Source organism: Pteropus medius, unplaced genomic scaffold (genome assembly GCF_902729225.1).
Source record: "Pteropus medius unplaced genomic scaffold, Ma_sr-lr_union100, whole genome shotgun sequence".
Lineage (NCBI taxonomy): Eukaryota > Metazoa > Chordata > Mammalia > Chiroptera > Pteropodidae > Pteropus > Pteropus medius.
Genome location: NW_024350926.1, coordinates 13,394,548 through 13,412,041, shown reverse-complemented (window position 1 = coordinate 13,412,041; position 17,494 = coordinate 13,394,548). Strand labels below are relative to the sequence as shown.

Below are 17,494 nucleotides of genomic sequence, written 5' to 3'. Positions count from 1 at the left end.
CATTTCCACACCAATGAGTTAAACGGTCACTGTCGAAGCACGCTCAGGTCCCGCCAGCGCCTCAGACGCTCCAGACCTGGGACCTCGCCAACGCGTGATGACTGCCACATCGGGGCCCCTCACAGCCGCGCTGAGCCAAGCCCTGCCCCGGTCGGGGTGGGCTCTCCCAGCTGGTGACAGCTTGCAGTAAGGCCCCCCCACCCATCTGACGGAGCCTTCAGCTTGGGAAGTGTGAGTGGGTTCGCAGATTATCCGGACACCCATACTGTGCACGGGGGCCCAGGGTTTGGAACCCACCAGGCTCGCTCCAAAGCCAAAGCTCTAAAATACAAAAGCACATCACCTTCCTCCAGGTGAGCTGTGGTCTCATTGCATTAGTTCAAAGTCACAGACTACAGGGTGGGAGGCACTGAAAAGAGCTGGAAGGAGAATCGGACAGTGTTCAACTGACCCTAAAATCATGTTACGTAGGGCATGGTGCCCAAGGCTGACACTGCCTAAGGACACAGGCAAGCTTAGTGCCATCATCCCCAGTCCCATTATATACAGACTACAAACACACACACACGTGTGTGTGTGTGTGTCTGTGTGTGTGTGTGTGTATACACGATACATATATAAATACATATATCATACATATATAGTCATTTTAATGGAACACATAAAGGGAAATAAATAATTTTATTTAGTATCTTTAACCTCTAAGGGGAAGTTCTCCTTGATTTAATTAAAGAATTAGTCACTGAAGAATAACAATCTCACAAGTAGGACAGATGTCCCACTATGGGAACAATGTTCTCCTCACAGGAAAATAGGTGGATCTGAAAGATCCAGCAGTAGAACCTGCACATTTGTTTTTGATTTACTGCCTCTCTTGGTCTGAAAAGAATATTAGCAACAGAGTTAAAGCCCAATAAGTCACAGGAGAAACTTTGGAAAGTCATGCAGAAGCCTTCGGGCGAAATATGTCCACCGCTTAATGGACTGGGCACGGGTGACGGGGTGAGCGGGAAGTTCTAAGACAGGAACTACACAGGCAATTACATACACACAACGCGCCCGGCCTCTGAGGTGTGGGACAGAGAAAGGCATGATCAGATTACAACAGAGGAGGATGGATCGGATCTAAAGAAAAGCTGGATTACAGGGAGAGATCTATAGTTTTACGAAAATGTATGCAACTGAGCGTAAAAATACACTCAACGACATCTGAAAAAATTGAGAAAGATCATGGGACCGTGTATTAAATGCACGTTAACTTTATGCAACTCGAACAGATATAGACGGTGTTTATTACATTTCTGATACAGATCAACGAGCAGTTCACATACAACTAGGAAATTCTATTTTTTCTGGAGGTCTATTTTTGCAAAAAAAGAGTGCCCGGCATATGTCAACACATAGGGATAAAATGAGGTGGTTCCAGAAATGAAAAAACGGTTTAATTCTTAAAAAGTTTAACTAACAAAATGCAAACATGGATATTTAGAGTCTCCAAGAAATAAAAATCTAAGAAGATATGAAAATACTTCAAATTTGTTAATTAACAAGGTGTACCTGTCTGTCTATAACACACGTATGACCCAGACCATAACATAAAGAGGCCGACGCCTAAAAACTGAGGGGATACTGACGAGTACAACTTAATCATCCACTTATGACAGAGTAACTGAAGCTGTCAATTGCGCCTCTGTGGTTATTCCAGGTTTTGTTAAAAGGAAGGTCGTGGACATGGAATTCTGAACACTGTGAATGAAAATGTAATCTCGCTTCATCTCCACCACTAACTGAGAGACACAAGGTCCGACCCTAGTTTTGTGGCTGAGTTGTGCTTCACCTCTACTTCCCGCCTCTTCGATCTCTCTCTTATCAAACAAACGATCACTGGACTTGATTAGACTGCCACCTTTTTATGGGGCTGGCTCAAGGTGACAGATGATGCAGTACACACAAGCAGGAAAGTGGGTATACTCGCCAAGTTATGCAAACATTTCTAGTCATGGGATGCAGTTTACTCCTCTGACTTGTGTAAGTCGTATTACTATTACCTGCTCAAAACTAGAACACATAAACTTTAAATACTAACTTATGTTAGTATTTAAAATTTTGCATACATATAAACCTATGTAAATGTACGTTTAAAGTCTTGGAGGAAATTAAAAAATAATGTAGCTTTCTTCCCTCAAGAGTGGAAAACTAGGGCGATTCGAAAAGGAATTTTGCTACTTTTAGGTACGCTATTTATTTATTTTTACTACTTTTAGGTACTATCTTGATTTTTCCCACAATAATAATGTTAAAAGTAATCTTAGCTATTTAAAAACACTATATTACAAAAAGGAAGGCATAACAATTGAAGCACTAGCTTTGCCCTTGAAGACTTACAATTCGATATGCTGTATTACATATAATATACTTTTTAAATATTGTCTCTCTCCTTTTTCTCCAGAATTTGTGTTCCAAAAGCCATAGAGTGGCATTAAAAATAACTGTTTTCATTACCGGCAAAAAAAATACCATGCCAATATCATAAATAGCATACCCCTACAAACAACTACATATCTGCACAATCTTTAAATCAATTCATCTATAATTGTTATGCTAAATCTTCATCTAGGAGGCTATAGTCATATATGCCAAATTCAAAGCATATATTTAATTTCATATCATTATATTCTCAAGTGAGAAGCATTAAGTAAGACACTTTGAGCTGTTGATCTATGTTTAGCAAGCAAAATGGGGACAAAGTATTAAAATAATATCATTTTACGTTAATTTAATAAACTTGGAGGTTTAGTGTCTTTACTTAAGAGGAAATAAATAATGTCTGACCTTGATTTGCTTCATCATGGCAGTAATGACGATAACAGAGGTATTTCTTTAGCCCTCATAAAAAATGATGTTTTCTTTTTTACCTGTTTCTTTTTTATTAAGACTCGGCAGAGAAAGAGCCATAAAGAAACTTGAAAATCAAGATGGCTTCTTCAAATGAATAATGAGTTTAATTATCTGAAACCTGAACTAAATGTTTTTGTTAAAAAATAACTAAGAATGTCTGTCTCCTTTTGATATACAGATAGCCACCTCTAACCAGAGAAGTAAAACACGTAAGTTCTTAAATATTAAGTGAAAATAAAGCACACACATCACCTACGAAGGTCGGTTCTGATCACCACAGTCTTGGATATGCAGATTAAAGCAGATAAACAGTCATTATTCGGGCCTTGATTAGCCATTGGTGTGTGTGTGCATGTGTGTGTGCACGTGTGTGCGTGCGTGTGCGTGTGTGCATGCGTGTGCGCGTGCGCGTGTCGGGAGGGGCACGCGTGAGACAGAGACATGAGGGGCAGAGAGACAGGAGAGGGCGATGATGACAGGAGAATGCGGACGGCAAGGCAAAGGAGATAACGAAATAGTAAGTGGCCGAACAAGACGGTCCCTCTCTGGGGCTGGATTTCGGGATTAAAATTGCATACTCGATCTGAATCTGCATAAAGGTGGACGCCACCGCTGCACTCCCCAGGGCATCGCCATCTCGTCCTCTAAACGGCGAATATGTTTAGAGCCGAAACACAGTTACTTGACATTTACAGCGCTTTGCATTGTTAGCGACCTTATTTCACATCACTAGGCTAAACTGTAACCTTCAAGGCAGTTTGGACTTGACGTCGTCCCTCGCACAGTAGCATGTTTGTAATATACTCAGCAAGGATGATTATTACAGCTAGTCAACAGGTGGCAAAGTCCACCCATTGATCATGTCCACAAAAAATAAACATGTAGCTTATAATGTGATATCGCTATTATCGCTATTAGCATTACTGTTGTTATTCCTGTAACCTAGTAGCTGACTGCACTGCACCCTCTTCTCCACTCAGCTGGTTATTTCTTCAGCTAACTCTATTACCTACTGGGCAACAGAGAATCTGGAAGACCAAGTCTTTGACTCACTATTCTCTGAACAGCCTTCTCACGCGGATGCACAATTTCCCGAATTTTGGTTACCTTGCTCCCTCCCGTCAGGGCATCTACACCTGCTGTCTTTGAGGCCTGGAGAAAGTCACTCCAATTCCATAGCACTTATTTGATGTTGTGATTCCTATTCTTACATAATTTCCAAATTTTTCAGCCAACATATAATTAAATAGTAAAACTATGGAATGTTTACAGAGAAAGTGCAGTTCCTGCCCCAAGAGATCTATGTATCTCTCACCAAAATCATTCCAGTAGCTCCAAGGCCTGCAACAGGTAGACAGAGGATCGTGTAGGTATTTCCTACCAGCACATCAGGAACTTCTCAGGGCGGGAAGCCAGTGTTCCTGGGGAACAGACCTTGAAAATTTTAACTCAGATTTAACTTCTAATAAACTTTCGGCAGTTTTTGTGGGATTTTATACGTGTGAGGGCATTTAAAAGGTAAATAGAGGATGCAAGTTTTGTCTCGCATGTCACAAGGCATTCTATTTTTTTCTTTGAGACTGTAAAATGGTTTTTAAATCAAGATTTTAATCCAATAGTCTTAATTAAGTAACTACGATGCCCATTCTGAGAAAAGAGAATCTATGTATGTAATATCTGCACTGAATATAAAGACCGAATGTGACGAATTCCATGCCTTCGGAAGAGGTGGCCATTGTGAACTTTCTCAGTAGATCTACTGAGAACCTTGTCTGCAAATATCTCTAGGTCATTTTACATAAAATCCTGGCAGACTTCATCTGACAGAAGTCTATTGAGGCTAATTTTGATTACTGGTTTTGCTTAGCTTTTTACTTTCTCTTTGAAATGTACTAACTTCTACTTATTCCTCTGTGTGCTAACAGACACCACACGGTCTAGTCTAGGCCATTGGTTATGTTCTGGAAATATGATACTAAACTATAAGCTATTTTTAGAAATATTTTGTCAGGGGATTTCTAAAGTGCATTAATTTTTTTTAAAAAGCTGGATTTATGTTTCTGATATTTCTTGTATATATGTTCTTATAGCAATATTACCCCCTCAAATAATTCTGAAATGTATTCTAAAACTTAGCATATCCCTTCTTTATGCACATCTATATTCTTATTCCTAAACATGCTCTGAAATTCTTTTTGAGATTTCTAAATGTGAGAAATATATTAATAATCATGAAAAGTATGTTCATTTGATGTCCTAATTTGGAAATTTTTACTATTTTAAGAACTCCTCATAAAATCTTGTATTTTTGCCAGGTGTGTGACTCAGGGTAGTACTTGCTAGTTGCTATAACAAACAAAGCAAGATCTTGGTCGCGTAATCCAACAAGTGTTTAACGGACACGTGCACGAAGTCATACAGCTGTACCTGCTGAGCTGTTCTCTCCATGGAGGGGGCCCCAGGGCCCAGGGCCCCGGTGCCAGGGGTGTCTGCTCTCTCGGAACACTCCGCTTCCAGACAGGGAGCGGATCACGGCAGACCACATCTGTCACCCCCAGGCTCCGGGAGTGTCCCTCCCTTCCATTAAGCAGAGCCAGTCACGTGGCTCCACCAAATGCACGAGGCACGGGGCCTAAGCCTCTGGTGCTCAGGAGACAGCGAGGCCGCAGCCTCCAGGCAGGACGCCGGCGCAGCAATCCGGAGCGGGCTGAAGCGGGTACCAGCAATGGGAACGAGCACCTTCAGCGACAGTCCTTTTACTAAAAAAGAAGCTGGGAACTTGGTTCAAGGAGTCCCATTTTAAAATGGTAGTTTTTTTTATTTCTGCATAACTATCAAGAGAAGTGACTTTATCGAATTACTTATACGGCACATTCTACTCCATTATATGCTTTCCTAAAAAATTGAGTAATAGTCAATATTTAGCAATTGGCCAAGATGCAATATCAGAAATACTCTAGAAAAACATTATGGCACAATATCTTATGTACTGGCTCTAACGGCTATGTCCACATTGATGGATGGGATACATTATTTCTTATATTCTGACTTTCTTTTTCATGAATTATTTAGTAAGGGATATGTACTTTGTAGGGGATTAGTTTTGCTACATAATATAAGTAACTAAAAGATAAAAATGCTACATTATAAAAGCATGGCTAGAATTATCAGAAGCTGTAACTGAATTAATCAGATGCAAATTATTGTAGTTTCCAGCAATTAAGCATGGTTTTATAATATAAATGTTAAAATTTTTCAGGAAATACAATGTAAGTATAAGTCTATAAAATTATATTCATGTATACATAGATTTGGTGGTCTCTCTAAAAATATCGAAGCACAGAATTTATAGAGAAACTTGGCCTGAAATTTTATGTGAACTAATTCTAAAATAAGTTTAAGAAATACAAAAATTTCACCAGCCTTCAGGTTGGTTGGAACTTGATATCTGATTAATACTGTATTGTCTGCTAAACCAGGACGACACTCCGGTATGATGTGCTAATTTCCTGTCAGCCAAAAACTTATTAAAATTCCTCTTATTTATAAGCAATTATAATTTTGAAGCAGACAAAGCATTTTCTAAATGAGATAACACACTACCTATAACTTTATATGACTCGTCATCCAAATTTCTTGCTGAAAATAAACTCATGATGAAGGCCTCACATAATTATAACATTGAAGAATCAACATCTACAAAAGTTAAGGATTAAGACGGAAATAACTGTTATCAAAATGCTTCATGTCCAAGGAAGCAAGAGATGCACCATGTACTCTGCTTGTGATGATGCCCTGAAACCAAATTCTGCCTGGCTGCCTTTCAAATTCTGTTACTTGAAGTCAGGGTCAGCTGTCTATTTCGATATTACCCATGAGGTGGGTGGCTTCACCTGAACCCGCTGAGCTGATACTTCTCTAATTCTGGGTCAATGGCAGTATTACTGGTCATTAATCATCATCTTCAGAAAAGTCTAGTTTCCAATAACACTTCCTCTTTACTTGAGAAAAATATCAGCCAGTATTTTAAAAAATATATGTAAACTCTGCCTTTTTTAGTTAAAAAATACGTAAACTGCATTTTTTATTAAAAAATTCATCCGTCTACGTTTATATTAGATACTTGATACAGTTATACATCTTTTAAAATTTATTACCTATCTACTATAGAAAAGAATCTGATATAAGATAAATATGTAATAACTAAAAATTAATTAAAGTAGCAGAAATGGAGAGCAGGAAGAGAAAGGAAAAAATAATAAGGTGAGTTCACCTTGATAAAGGAAACCACCACAGTGAAAGGCAATGCTGACATTAGCTCTTTCTGGGAATGCAGGAAAAGTGGAAAATATCAATGGATTGCACTGTCCTCAAAAAATTAAAAACAGAGCTACCATATGACCCAGCAATTTCACTTCTGGGTATTTATCTGAAGGAATTCAGAAAACCGATTTGAAAAGATATCTGCACCCCTATGTTCACTGCAGTGTTATCTGCAATGGCAAAGACATGAAAACAGGCACGCGTCGAACTGTATCCCACGGGCTGCTGCGAACGTCTGATGAGATGAAACACGTGAAGCACGCAGACGACTGCCTGGCACACAACGAATGTCCCCAAACTTTAAAGTGAAGGAATCAACTTAGAACGTAAGAACGTACACTTCATCACAAGGTACTAATTTTTTTAAGTAGATGAGGAAAGCGAGATATGTCCAAAGTCCCTCAAGCACCGCGCCGAGCGTGGAAGACGGCGGAGAAAGGAGGCCGTCAGAGAACGGCAGAGGATTTCTCTGAAGAACGCTGTCTGAGGCCTCGCCATCCCAGTCCCCGAGGGGCTGTGATGAGAAATATTTCTGCATCGTTCCAACTAAAAGTGAGAACCTTCAGCAGGAAGCCCTGGGGAGCTGTAAATGGAAGTCGAGAGCCACAACACTATCGTCTGACTACCTCTGAACATGTAAAGGCAGGGGACACGCCAGCTGACTGCTGACAAACAAGCTGTGTAAGTGGCCGCTCTGGAATCGATAAGGACATATTCATTGCTTCTGACACATCTAATAGACCTATCTGTACTAAAAATTCTAGTTTCCTCAGCTTTTGATTAATAGAATCAGTACCAGAGATGAGTCTTTGGACACTCTTCCTGTTTAAAAACAAAAACTCTCAGACAGTTTGTACTGTAAAAATTGAGAGAACAGAACCTAATTTAAAACAAAGTGGGGGGACCAGCAGAGGGTTCACTTGCCCAGGCCCCCGCACGCCAGGAAGGACCCCTTTACCAGCCCCAGCCCACTCCTCCCCTCGGTCTCAGTGGACTTGCTGGTGGCCTGACGGGCTGCGCATTCCCCTGGCAGCTCTTTGTTGTTCCCGAATAAACCCATTTCGCTGGAGATATTTGGCTGACTAGTTCGAGGTCAGGGGTCAATGTTACCTTCAGAAAAGACAAGTTAAAATCAATCATGCGTGGTTGAACGAGATATAATTAATAAAACACGTAATTCTTTTATATATATATATAAAGCAATTCTTTCTCTTTACAAAGGTAGTACACTCGTTTTAATGGTAGAAGGAGAATTCCAGATAGCGATCAAATTAAAATAGTTGGTACACATAATTTTCATCTAAATGACTTGAGTTATCAGGTCAGCATCTGGACAAAATATGTTACCTCATAAAAATAATAATCGGATAAATTTTACTCCCAGTGACACTTATTAAAAATAAAGAATATTTATATCTGTTTAAACTTAATAACTCTTTTCTCATCTTTATTTAGTCATTCAAAGTAATGTCTGAGAAGTATGTACAAAGATTACAAAACAAGTTATTTCCTATCCTCTGAAAGTTAGCAACTTACAGGAACAAAGAAATCACTCTTGAAGTCCCTTTAAATAATGCAGAACTAAGCACTGCTCACGTCTCCCTCGACGACTGTCTGCACAGTCATGCCTGCAATTCTCCAGACAGGGCATCCAGCACATCTGTGCAGTCTCTTGTGTTTCCTGGATTCTGCCCTACTGCCCCCAGATGCAGGCATAGTGATCGCATCCCTCCCTTTATATATTTACTATTGTTGACAAAGTGGACCATTTAAATGATACTGGCTCTTCAGTATGATTTATATGAGAGCAAGTAGAGAGTGTGATTTATTTACTTGAGAAAAGAAATGGACTTTTTTTCAGTAATATATTTTACAATCCCCCAAAATTCACTATCTCTAACGATCTTTGATAGTGCAGGCACTGTAATCAACCTATGACTGAGGATTCTGTTAGAACGTTTCGGTTTTATTTATTTTTCCTAACACCAACGTAATACAATAGCTAAAAACAACAATTTCACCTTCGCAGCAAGTTAATTTCCTGGGTTTTGCTCACGTTTCTGATTCTAGTTTAACAGTTTCATTTGTCTGCAACGTAACAGTGGTGAAGCACATTTACTGCCCCTTGGGTCCTGCCCTCTGTGGCTTAACAGAGATGGGTACCTACTTCAGCTGACGGAAGAAGTGGGTAAATGGAAACAATGAAGTTATACGAAAATATGAAATTGAAGATCGTCATTCCTCATGTGTAAAGATGATCCAGCAAAATTAACTATTAAATTTCTTATGAAAACTAGCTTTTAAGCTATTTTTTAAACTTCTTTGGAATAAAATATAAAATAATTAGAATGTAGAAATGAAGAGACTCTGAAACTAAATACAATCCTTTACACTTCCTTGTAAGGTGGGGAAACAAGCCGAACACAGTCCTGAGAACGTTCGGGAGGGAGGGTGTAGCTGACTAGCACACGACACGCCTGTCGCTTTACGTCAGCACCGGATGAACAAAAGATGGAATGAAAATTAAAACATGAACGGCACACGCAAAAAACACAACTGACGCTTATACCACACATCCAGTTGAATTTTAGGTTGCCAGATGGCAAAGAAGATTCTAATACATGCTTGAAAAAAGCACTTTCCTGCGTGAAATGCAGATTTACATGAGTCCACAGTGTATTTGCCATGCACCAGTTAACATAATTAGTACAAGAAAAGAGAAACCTAGCTGTATCAAGTGAGAACGTTGTAATTTTAATTGCTGGTAAGGAATTATTTTTAAGTGATATTTACTTTGGGAGGGTTGCATCTGAATGTCACAGAAGAAAAGAAAATTAATCATTGCTTTTTCGAATTTATAATTTTTAAAAATGAATACATAAATTTGGAGGTAAGCTGAATCAGAGTTAAGCAGCTAGAGGGCACATAGTCTTAAAGAGACACGCAAAATACTTGGAATTCAGGACAAGGGGATTCATTCACGTCGCACATGGATCGTCGTGAAAACCTTTTTAATTGAGTTTATTTAATTGAGTTTATTCTCACCCATGTTAATTACTACGAGTTTCTCCTCTTATTCAATGTTTGACATTTTTAGTTTTATTGCATATGAAATGATACCTTTCTTTAATAACCTATTATGTTATGACTTATCAACTCCTATTCATTTACCCTTTATACTGAATTGCATATCCTTTTTGAGTATTTACAATGTTTGAAGGTCAAACACAGGTGGCTGCCTGACCACCCTTTTCATATTACTTGAACTTTCGAATTTCAGGTAAAAGCTTAAATATGAGCCACAGTCCTCACATACACTTGATCTAGACTGTACACTGGAGGATGGTACACACTCGACCTGAACCAGAAACACAGAAGCAATAAATTTAGAGATGAATAACCAAAAAATATTCCAGAAAAAGTGGGAGTGTTGCTATTAATGGTAACTTGCAAATTAAAAGAGAGATTTTTAGTAATTTCAAATCAAAGCCTTTTGAAATAGTGCTAATATATTCTAAAATAGCACAGTTAAATCAGACATATTATGAAGTTAAAAAAGAGGGCCATCTCTAGACATGTTGTCTCTGTGAACAACATAAATACACCTGTACTTACTCGAGTGTCCCAATTTGTGTGTGAAATACGCCCACTCTGTCAAAAACTCAACAAATAAAATGGTATAACAGTTAAAATAAGAGAAAGGAATTTATGTACTCACCAAACAGGTCCTTATCTTCAATGACTGCCATCTCAACCTCATTTCCGGTAACTACAGTGCATGTGAAAGGAACTCGAAGAAGAACGCTAATTTCCCCAAAGGACTCCATCTCCTTAACTTTACCCATATAAACAAGTTTTCGAATTTTTTTCTGCCAGAGAAATAGATAATTGATGTTTAACTAAACCACTTACATACATTGGATAAATACTGTTACTATCAGAAATACTCTTCAAAAGTCATTTTGGTCTATGGCATTTAAAATAAATTGTAAGTCATGCAAATCAGAGAAAATATTTACTTACATATGTATTTAAATTATATTTGAGCAATAGTAAATTGACAAGTCCAGCATACCCAAAGCAACTGAAATCACTGTCATCTAGTGATGTGCAAGGTAAATTTTTCAATTCACCAAGATGTTTAGGGAACATGGAACTCATTCCACCTTTCAGAGCCCAGGACACCACTTTGTAAAGCATAGCTTAGCTTAGTATGTTTTCTAAACCACCAGCTGTCACCTCAGCCCCCGTCACAAGGCACACTCGTTGGATTAATAGAGAATAAAGAAAATAAGCGGAGAGCGACAGGACCAGAATTGATGGAATTAATGGCAAAATTAACTGGTTTCCCTGTCTACTTAAAAAAGAAACATGGAAAGTGAGTTTGACTGAGGGAATTAACAACCTAGGTCCAAACTAAGAACTTTGTGGAAAGGGCCTAAGGATTTTCAGTGTGCATGGTTCTCAAAAAAGTCGAAAGTCCAAATTATTTTCTCAGGGAGAGCTGAACTGTACCAAACAGGGACGAGTTGGTGAGCAGTACAGTTAAAACTAAAAAAATACCAAAAAAAGAGAGTGGCCCTCAGGGAAGGAGAGTGACAAGAACTCTGAAAAGGTGGAACCTCTACTGAGTGTCCTGGGGTCAAAAGCTAACATCTAACGTGAACATTGGCCACTTTTATAAATGGACGGTCTTCATACTGAATACAGCTTGTTCAGAGAATTCAGCAAGGTTTCCACGTTAAACTGAGTTCACCAAACACTGCCTGGCCAGCCGAGGACTAGCGCGTTCTAGGGTGTCTACCACGTGAGTTCGGGCTTCGCCTGTTCCAGATCGTCGTGAAACCGGACACACACGAATGCACTTTTGGGTCTGACGCTTTTGCCCGACCTGATGTTTGGAGATTCATCCGTATGCTCGTTTGTAACATGAGTTTTTCACTGAGATGTGGCACTCCATTTTAAGCCTGCACCACGATGTTTCTCTCCATTCGCCTAACAGTGGCATTTGGCTCACTCAGTTTTTGGCTTCTGAAGATTCGTGCAGGTCTTTTTGTAGACATATATTTTCATGTCTCTTGAGTAAATACCTAGAGTAATATTCTGGGTCATATGTTAAGTGTATTTTAGCCAATGCGATATGGTTGCAGTAGTACCTTGTGGTTTTAATTGGCTTAAATTTTAATTGGCTTTAAATTTTAATTGGCTTAAATTTTAATTGGCTTTAAATTTCTCTAATGAATAAGAACATTAAGTATGTTTTAATGTGCTTATTGGTCATTTCTATGTCTCACAACTCAATATATCTTACAACTTGTATTACATTCTAGTATCTTTTTTTTAATCGACTTTTTTTTTCAAGCTTATATATATATATTTTTTTTTTTTTTAACTTTTTACTTTTTCATTTTTCCTCCTCCCACCTACCTTCTGGTAACCACCAGTCCATTGTCCATGTCCATAAGTCTCTGTTTGTTTGTCCTGTTCATTTGTGGCTTTTAGGTTTATATCCCACGTATGAGTGATATGTGATTTTCAACCTTCTTTGTCTGGCTTATTTCACTTCGTATGATTATTTCAAGGTCTATCCATGTTGTTGCAAATGGCAGTATTTCATCTCTTCTTATGGCTGAGTAATATTCCATTGTATATATGTACCACAGCTTCTTTAGCCAATCATCTATCATAGGACACTTCGGTTGCTTCCATGTCCTGGCCACTGTGAATAATGCTGCTGTGAACGTCGGTGTGCAAATATCTTTTTGGATATAAGGTTTCAAGTCTTTAAAGTAAATACACAGGAGAGGGATTGCTGGATCATATGGTAGATCCATTCTTAGTTTTTTGAGGAACCTCCTTACTGTTTTCCATAGTGGCTGTGCCAATTTGCAGTCCCACCAGCAGTGTATGAGGGTTCCATTTTCTCCACATCCTCTCTAACATTTGTTATTACTTGTCCTGTAAATTATAGCCATTCTACCAGGCATGAGATGGCATTTCATTGTGCTTTTGATTTGCATTTCCCTAATAGGTAGTGATGTTCAGCATCTTTTTATATATTTGTTGGCCATTTGTATGTCCTCTAGGGAGAAGTGTCCATTCAGGTCCTCTGCCCATTTTTTGATTGGATCGTTAGTTTTTTTATTGTTATTGAGTCGTATGAGTTCTTTGTATATTTTGGATATTAGGCCCTTATCAGAGGCATTGCTTGTAACTCAGTCAAAAGAAAAGAAACTCAACAAAAAAAAGTCAAAAATATTGAACAGAAATTCCACAAAAGACAAATAATAAATGTCCAATAAGCACAAAAAAAGATGTTCATTACTCATTAAAGTAGATTAAAGGATTAAAGAGAATACATAAGCTTAAAACTTACCACTTTTTTTGACTGTAGTTTCACAAGTCCAACAATAGGTTTATAAATGTTACAATATCCAGAATTAATAAAAGCCACGAAAGAAATTATATTTCCACTTTCCACTATCACTGAAAATAAAAGAAATAATTATTTCACACATTCTTCTCTATAACAAAATATTTTAGATATCATGACAACAAAATATGACGCATTTAATCAATAATTACTCATGTCAAATTTGTTAATGGATACCGGTTGATAGGCAGCACTTGTGGCGTTTACACCTGCAACAGACATGGACGTGAGCTCTGGAGGACGCAGACAGTCGAGGCGACAGTGTGCAGGAAGCACCCCGCGGAGGGGGTGACAGCACTGGGGTGAGCCCGCCCCGCGCGGCTGCGTTTGGTGGCGCGAGGACTCGTACCACGGCTGACATAGTCGACGGCTCCGGACGTGCCCGCGGACCAGACGCGCCCGCGGACCAGACGCGCCCGCGGACCGGACGCGCGGCTCCCAGCCCGCCCGGAGCCCGCCCGGCCCTCCGCTGCGTGCCGCGGCGCTCAAAGCAAGGCCTCGAGGCCACACTGCACGGCTTTCTGACCCTGCTCTGCCGCTCTGAGTGTGACCCCAGGTGAAGCATGTAGTCTCCACCGCGCTGGTTTTCCATCTTAACAATGGCAAAACTAGGAGTCCCCACTCCATACTGTATAAAGTTCACATAAAGTATTTAGCATGATACAATAAATCATGTTATTTATAGCTTTTTGTTTTTATTTTTTTTTTGCTCAAATTTGTGAAACTACCCTAAGGCGAAGATACACTTGAAGGTTAACTGGATAATACTTTTATAACCATCAATGTATGTATTAAAAAGCAATTTAAATAAAACCTCCTAAACTATATAACATTTTAAATTATCAACATGATTTAAGTAAAATCAATTAGATATATAAATTAAAATTACTGTTTCAAATTGACTTTTCACTTTGTTCATTCTGAAGGAGATCGGTATTTTTTTCTGAAAACCCTAAAACAACTGAGATAATATAAATATAAAAACACGTGTATCTTTCCCATGATTTTATAAAGTAGAAAATTGAAAACTAAAATTTTTGAATTTTTGATTATTCAACGTATTTATTTCACATGATGAGTATATATCAGCATGACAAAAATTATGGACGTTACTAAAATAATAAGCTAGAGAACAGCACAGCTCCTTAAAAATTATAGTTAAAAATAGAACAAGGTATCTGTTGGTAATACAATTTACCATAAGCAAAAAATAAATAAACATCAACAGAAAACAGAAAAATATTTTAAGATAAATCAAGTGGCATTTCAATTATTTTGCTGACATGTTTATGAGAATATGTAATCTCTCCTCATATAATATTCAGAGCTCAACGTTTATAATAAAAAACGTGAAAGGTTATTCTACTATCACCAATCATTTATTTTCCTTAAATAATTATTATTTTGCTAAAATAAATTATTATGGAAATACTGTCTTATACTATGTTTCTTACAGCCAAACAATATTACACATCTTAAGATGCTATGATTTCAAAGTATAATGTGTCTGTAGAACTATGTGTAAATTGTACAGACGAAGGGAGATTTTTCTCATAGACCGCACTCTTAGAGTACTCTCCTCCCAGAGGGTGAAATGATAGTAGAGACTGTTTTGCTTCTTTTAGTCAATCAATAGGATGTAAAGGAAGACAGAGAGCACCCCGGCAATTGATACAGGTAAGGAAAGGGCATGCTTAAATGGACACTGAAGAACACATTACCACTGTCAGTCTTTTCTTGAAAGCCAAGCCCCCTAGAGATCACAGAGAAGCACCCACGGTCTCAGGGAGGATAAAGGCCTGCTGTTGAAGGCGAGGCAACAATGCAAAAGCCGGCCAACCAGACCACTGCAGCAAAACCGATGAGGTGACTCGCTCGATGGGGGCACCCCCGCTCCCCAAGTGTGTGTCTGTGGTCTAACGATCACTGCAAATGTGCATCCTAATGAAGACAATACAGCAAAACTCTTTTCATCTAGCTAAGCACTCTGAGTTTAATGACATGACCACAAAGGTGTATTATCGCACTTAAGAAATTTTAAATATGACTATTTTTGACAAAGGAAAAAAACCACACTGACTACCTGTGAAAGAGGTAACATCCCCCTAATTGTGTTTCTTAGGTTTACTCTTTTGGCCTCTGACCCTGATTCCCATTACAAAGACCTCATGCCAGTCACGTCAAAGTAAGTGCTGCCTCTCTCGCACTCTCTCCTCTGGGGCGGCACAGAAAATGACAAATGACATCGAAAGAACCAAAGGATTATAACTCAGTTTTAATTGAAAAGATGCAGTCATGGACTATATAAGGTTTTAATCATTATTATTTAAAGGTCATATTCATAAATTCAGGAAATAAAGTTGATTTGCATTTAAAAGTTAGGTTTTAAAGAGCCTCATCCAAACTCAGACCCACATTCTTAAGCCTGAAAGCATTAGACCATTATGAAAAGAACGAACTTAATTTTATCTTAAAGGTAAATAACGAGAAGAAAATAAGAAGAATTCACAGAAACTGGATATCAGGCATTGTTATTTTTCTTTCTGTTGTTTATCACATGCCAGGAAATAATCACAAGTCTAATAAAACTATCTCATTCCAATCTTCAGATCAGTTAGAAGAAGTCATGATAAGTAGCACAATTCCTTCCTGGCTATTGGCATCACACTGGGACAGATGAGGTCTCAGTTTCAACAGAAACCAGCAATTAGAAAGGCTATTATGGGACATCTTCTTAATTAAGATAAACCCCAGCTCGTTGGCCTAATGGACTCGCACATGGTTTGGGAACAGAAGATCATCTGATCAGTAAGGCTAATGCGGCCTCAGGTAGCCCACTCATTATCTGAATGGATATCAGCTCTTGTAAAACTAGACGACTAGGCAGAGAACAATATGAAAGAATAAGACAACGAATGCCATTTTTAAATTTGATTTTCCATTGAGAGAAATTAATCTGAACATGTCTTCCTTATATTTAGTTTGTTTTTATAATGTTAAGAAACATCTTGGTTAGAAAGGGGTTCGTATTTACTATTTTTGTAAGGGTTCGTACTAAAGAAACTTTAAACAATATTAAACACTACTTCTTCATTATTTAGAAATGTATATTCATATGCAGATAAGTAGCATTTATGGCTGAATAGAAATACAGATCAGGATTGATCACTGATTCATTATCTACCTTCCAATTATTCTATGTCTTCTGAGTTTATGGTACATTAAAATAAAATAGATCATTCTTGTAAAGAATATCTAAATATCTAAAATATCCTCATGTATATTAAGTACTTATCATTTAGCATAGAAAATAAAAAATAACTCAGATATGGACATCGTCCCTCATAAAGCCCCAAAAGGCAGTACCTTCGGAAGGTGAACTAGGAAAAGCCCACCTCATAGGACCGGGAGACACCTTCCTCTCCTTCTCGTGGTGCTGAATGGAATGGAAAAAGGAAAAAGACAAAGTCTGAAAATTACTAACCATAAGTCTTGGTATTGGGGCTAGAATTCACACCACTTGTGAGGCACTAAACACTTATTTTAAATTATATTGTTTTTGTTTTTGTAATTCTAAATGCCTGGGGGAGGCGGAGGAAATCAATTCCTTCCAGGTGAATTAACATTCATTCCAGCCTTCAAAGAATTCCTACACATAGAAAGATCCTATAAGCTCTCAATAAAATACACACTACAGTCCCTTCTTGTCTTTGGTTTCGCTTTCCATGGTTTCGTTGGGTTCTCAAGATTTTTATTCCACAGGGAAAAGTCATACTGAGCAAAACTGGGTCTGGTGGCAGATCCACAGAGAAATTCCTTCTGTGCAGGAGCTGTTGATCA

General features: G+C 38.4%; 1 protein-coding gene across 1 annotated transcript in view; it reads right to left on the bottom strand.

Annotated features, from left to right (window-relative positions):
* Positions 1 to 17,494, bottom strand: part of CNBD1 (cyclic nucleotide binding domain containing 1) — a 173,359-nt gene that overhangs the window by 38,369 nt on the left and 117,496 nt on the right. The window contains exons 9-10 of the mRNA XM_039841979.1: positions 13,598 to 13,707; positions 10,940 to 11,090 (exon numbers count right to left, since the gene is read on the bottom strand). Coding sequence (XP_039697913.1) covers positions 10,940 to 11,090; positions 13,598 to 13,707 — 261 coding nt within the window. The remainder of the gene's footprint in view (positions 1 to 10,939; positions 11,091 to 13,597; positions 13,708 to 17,494) is intronic.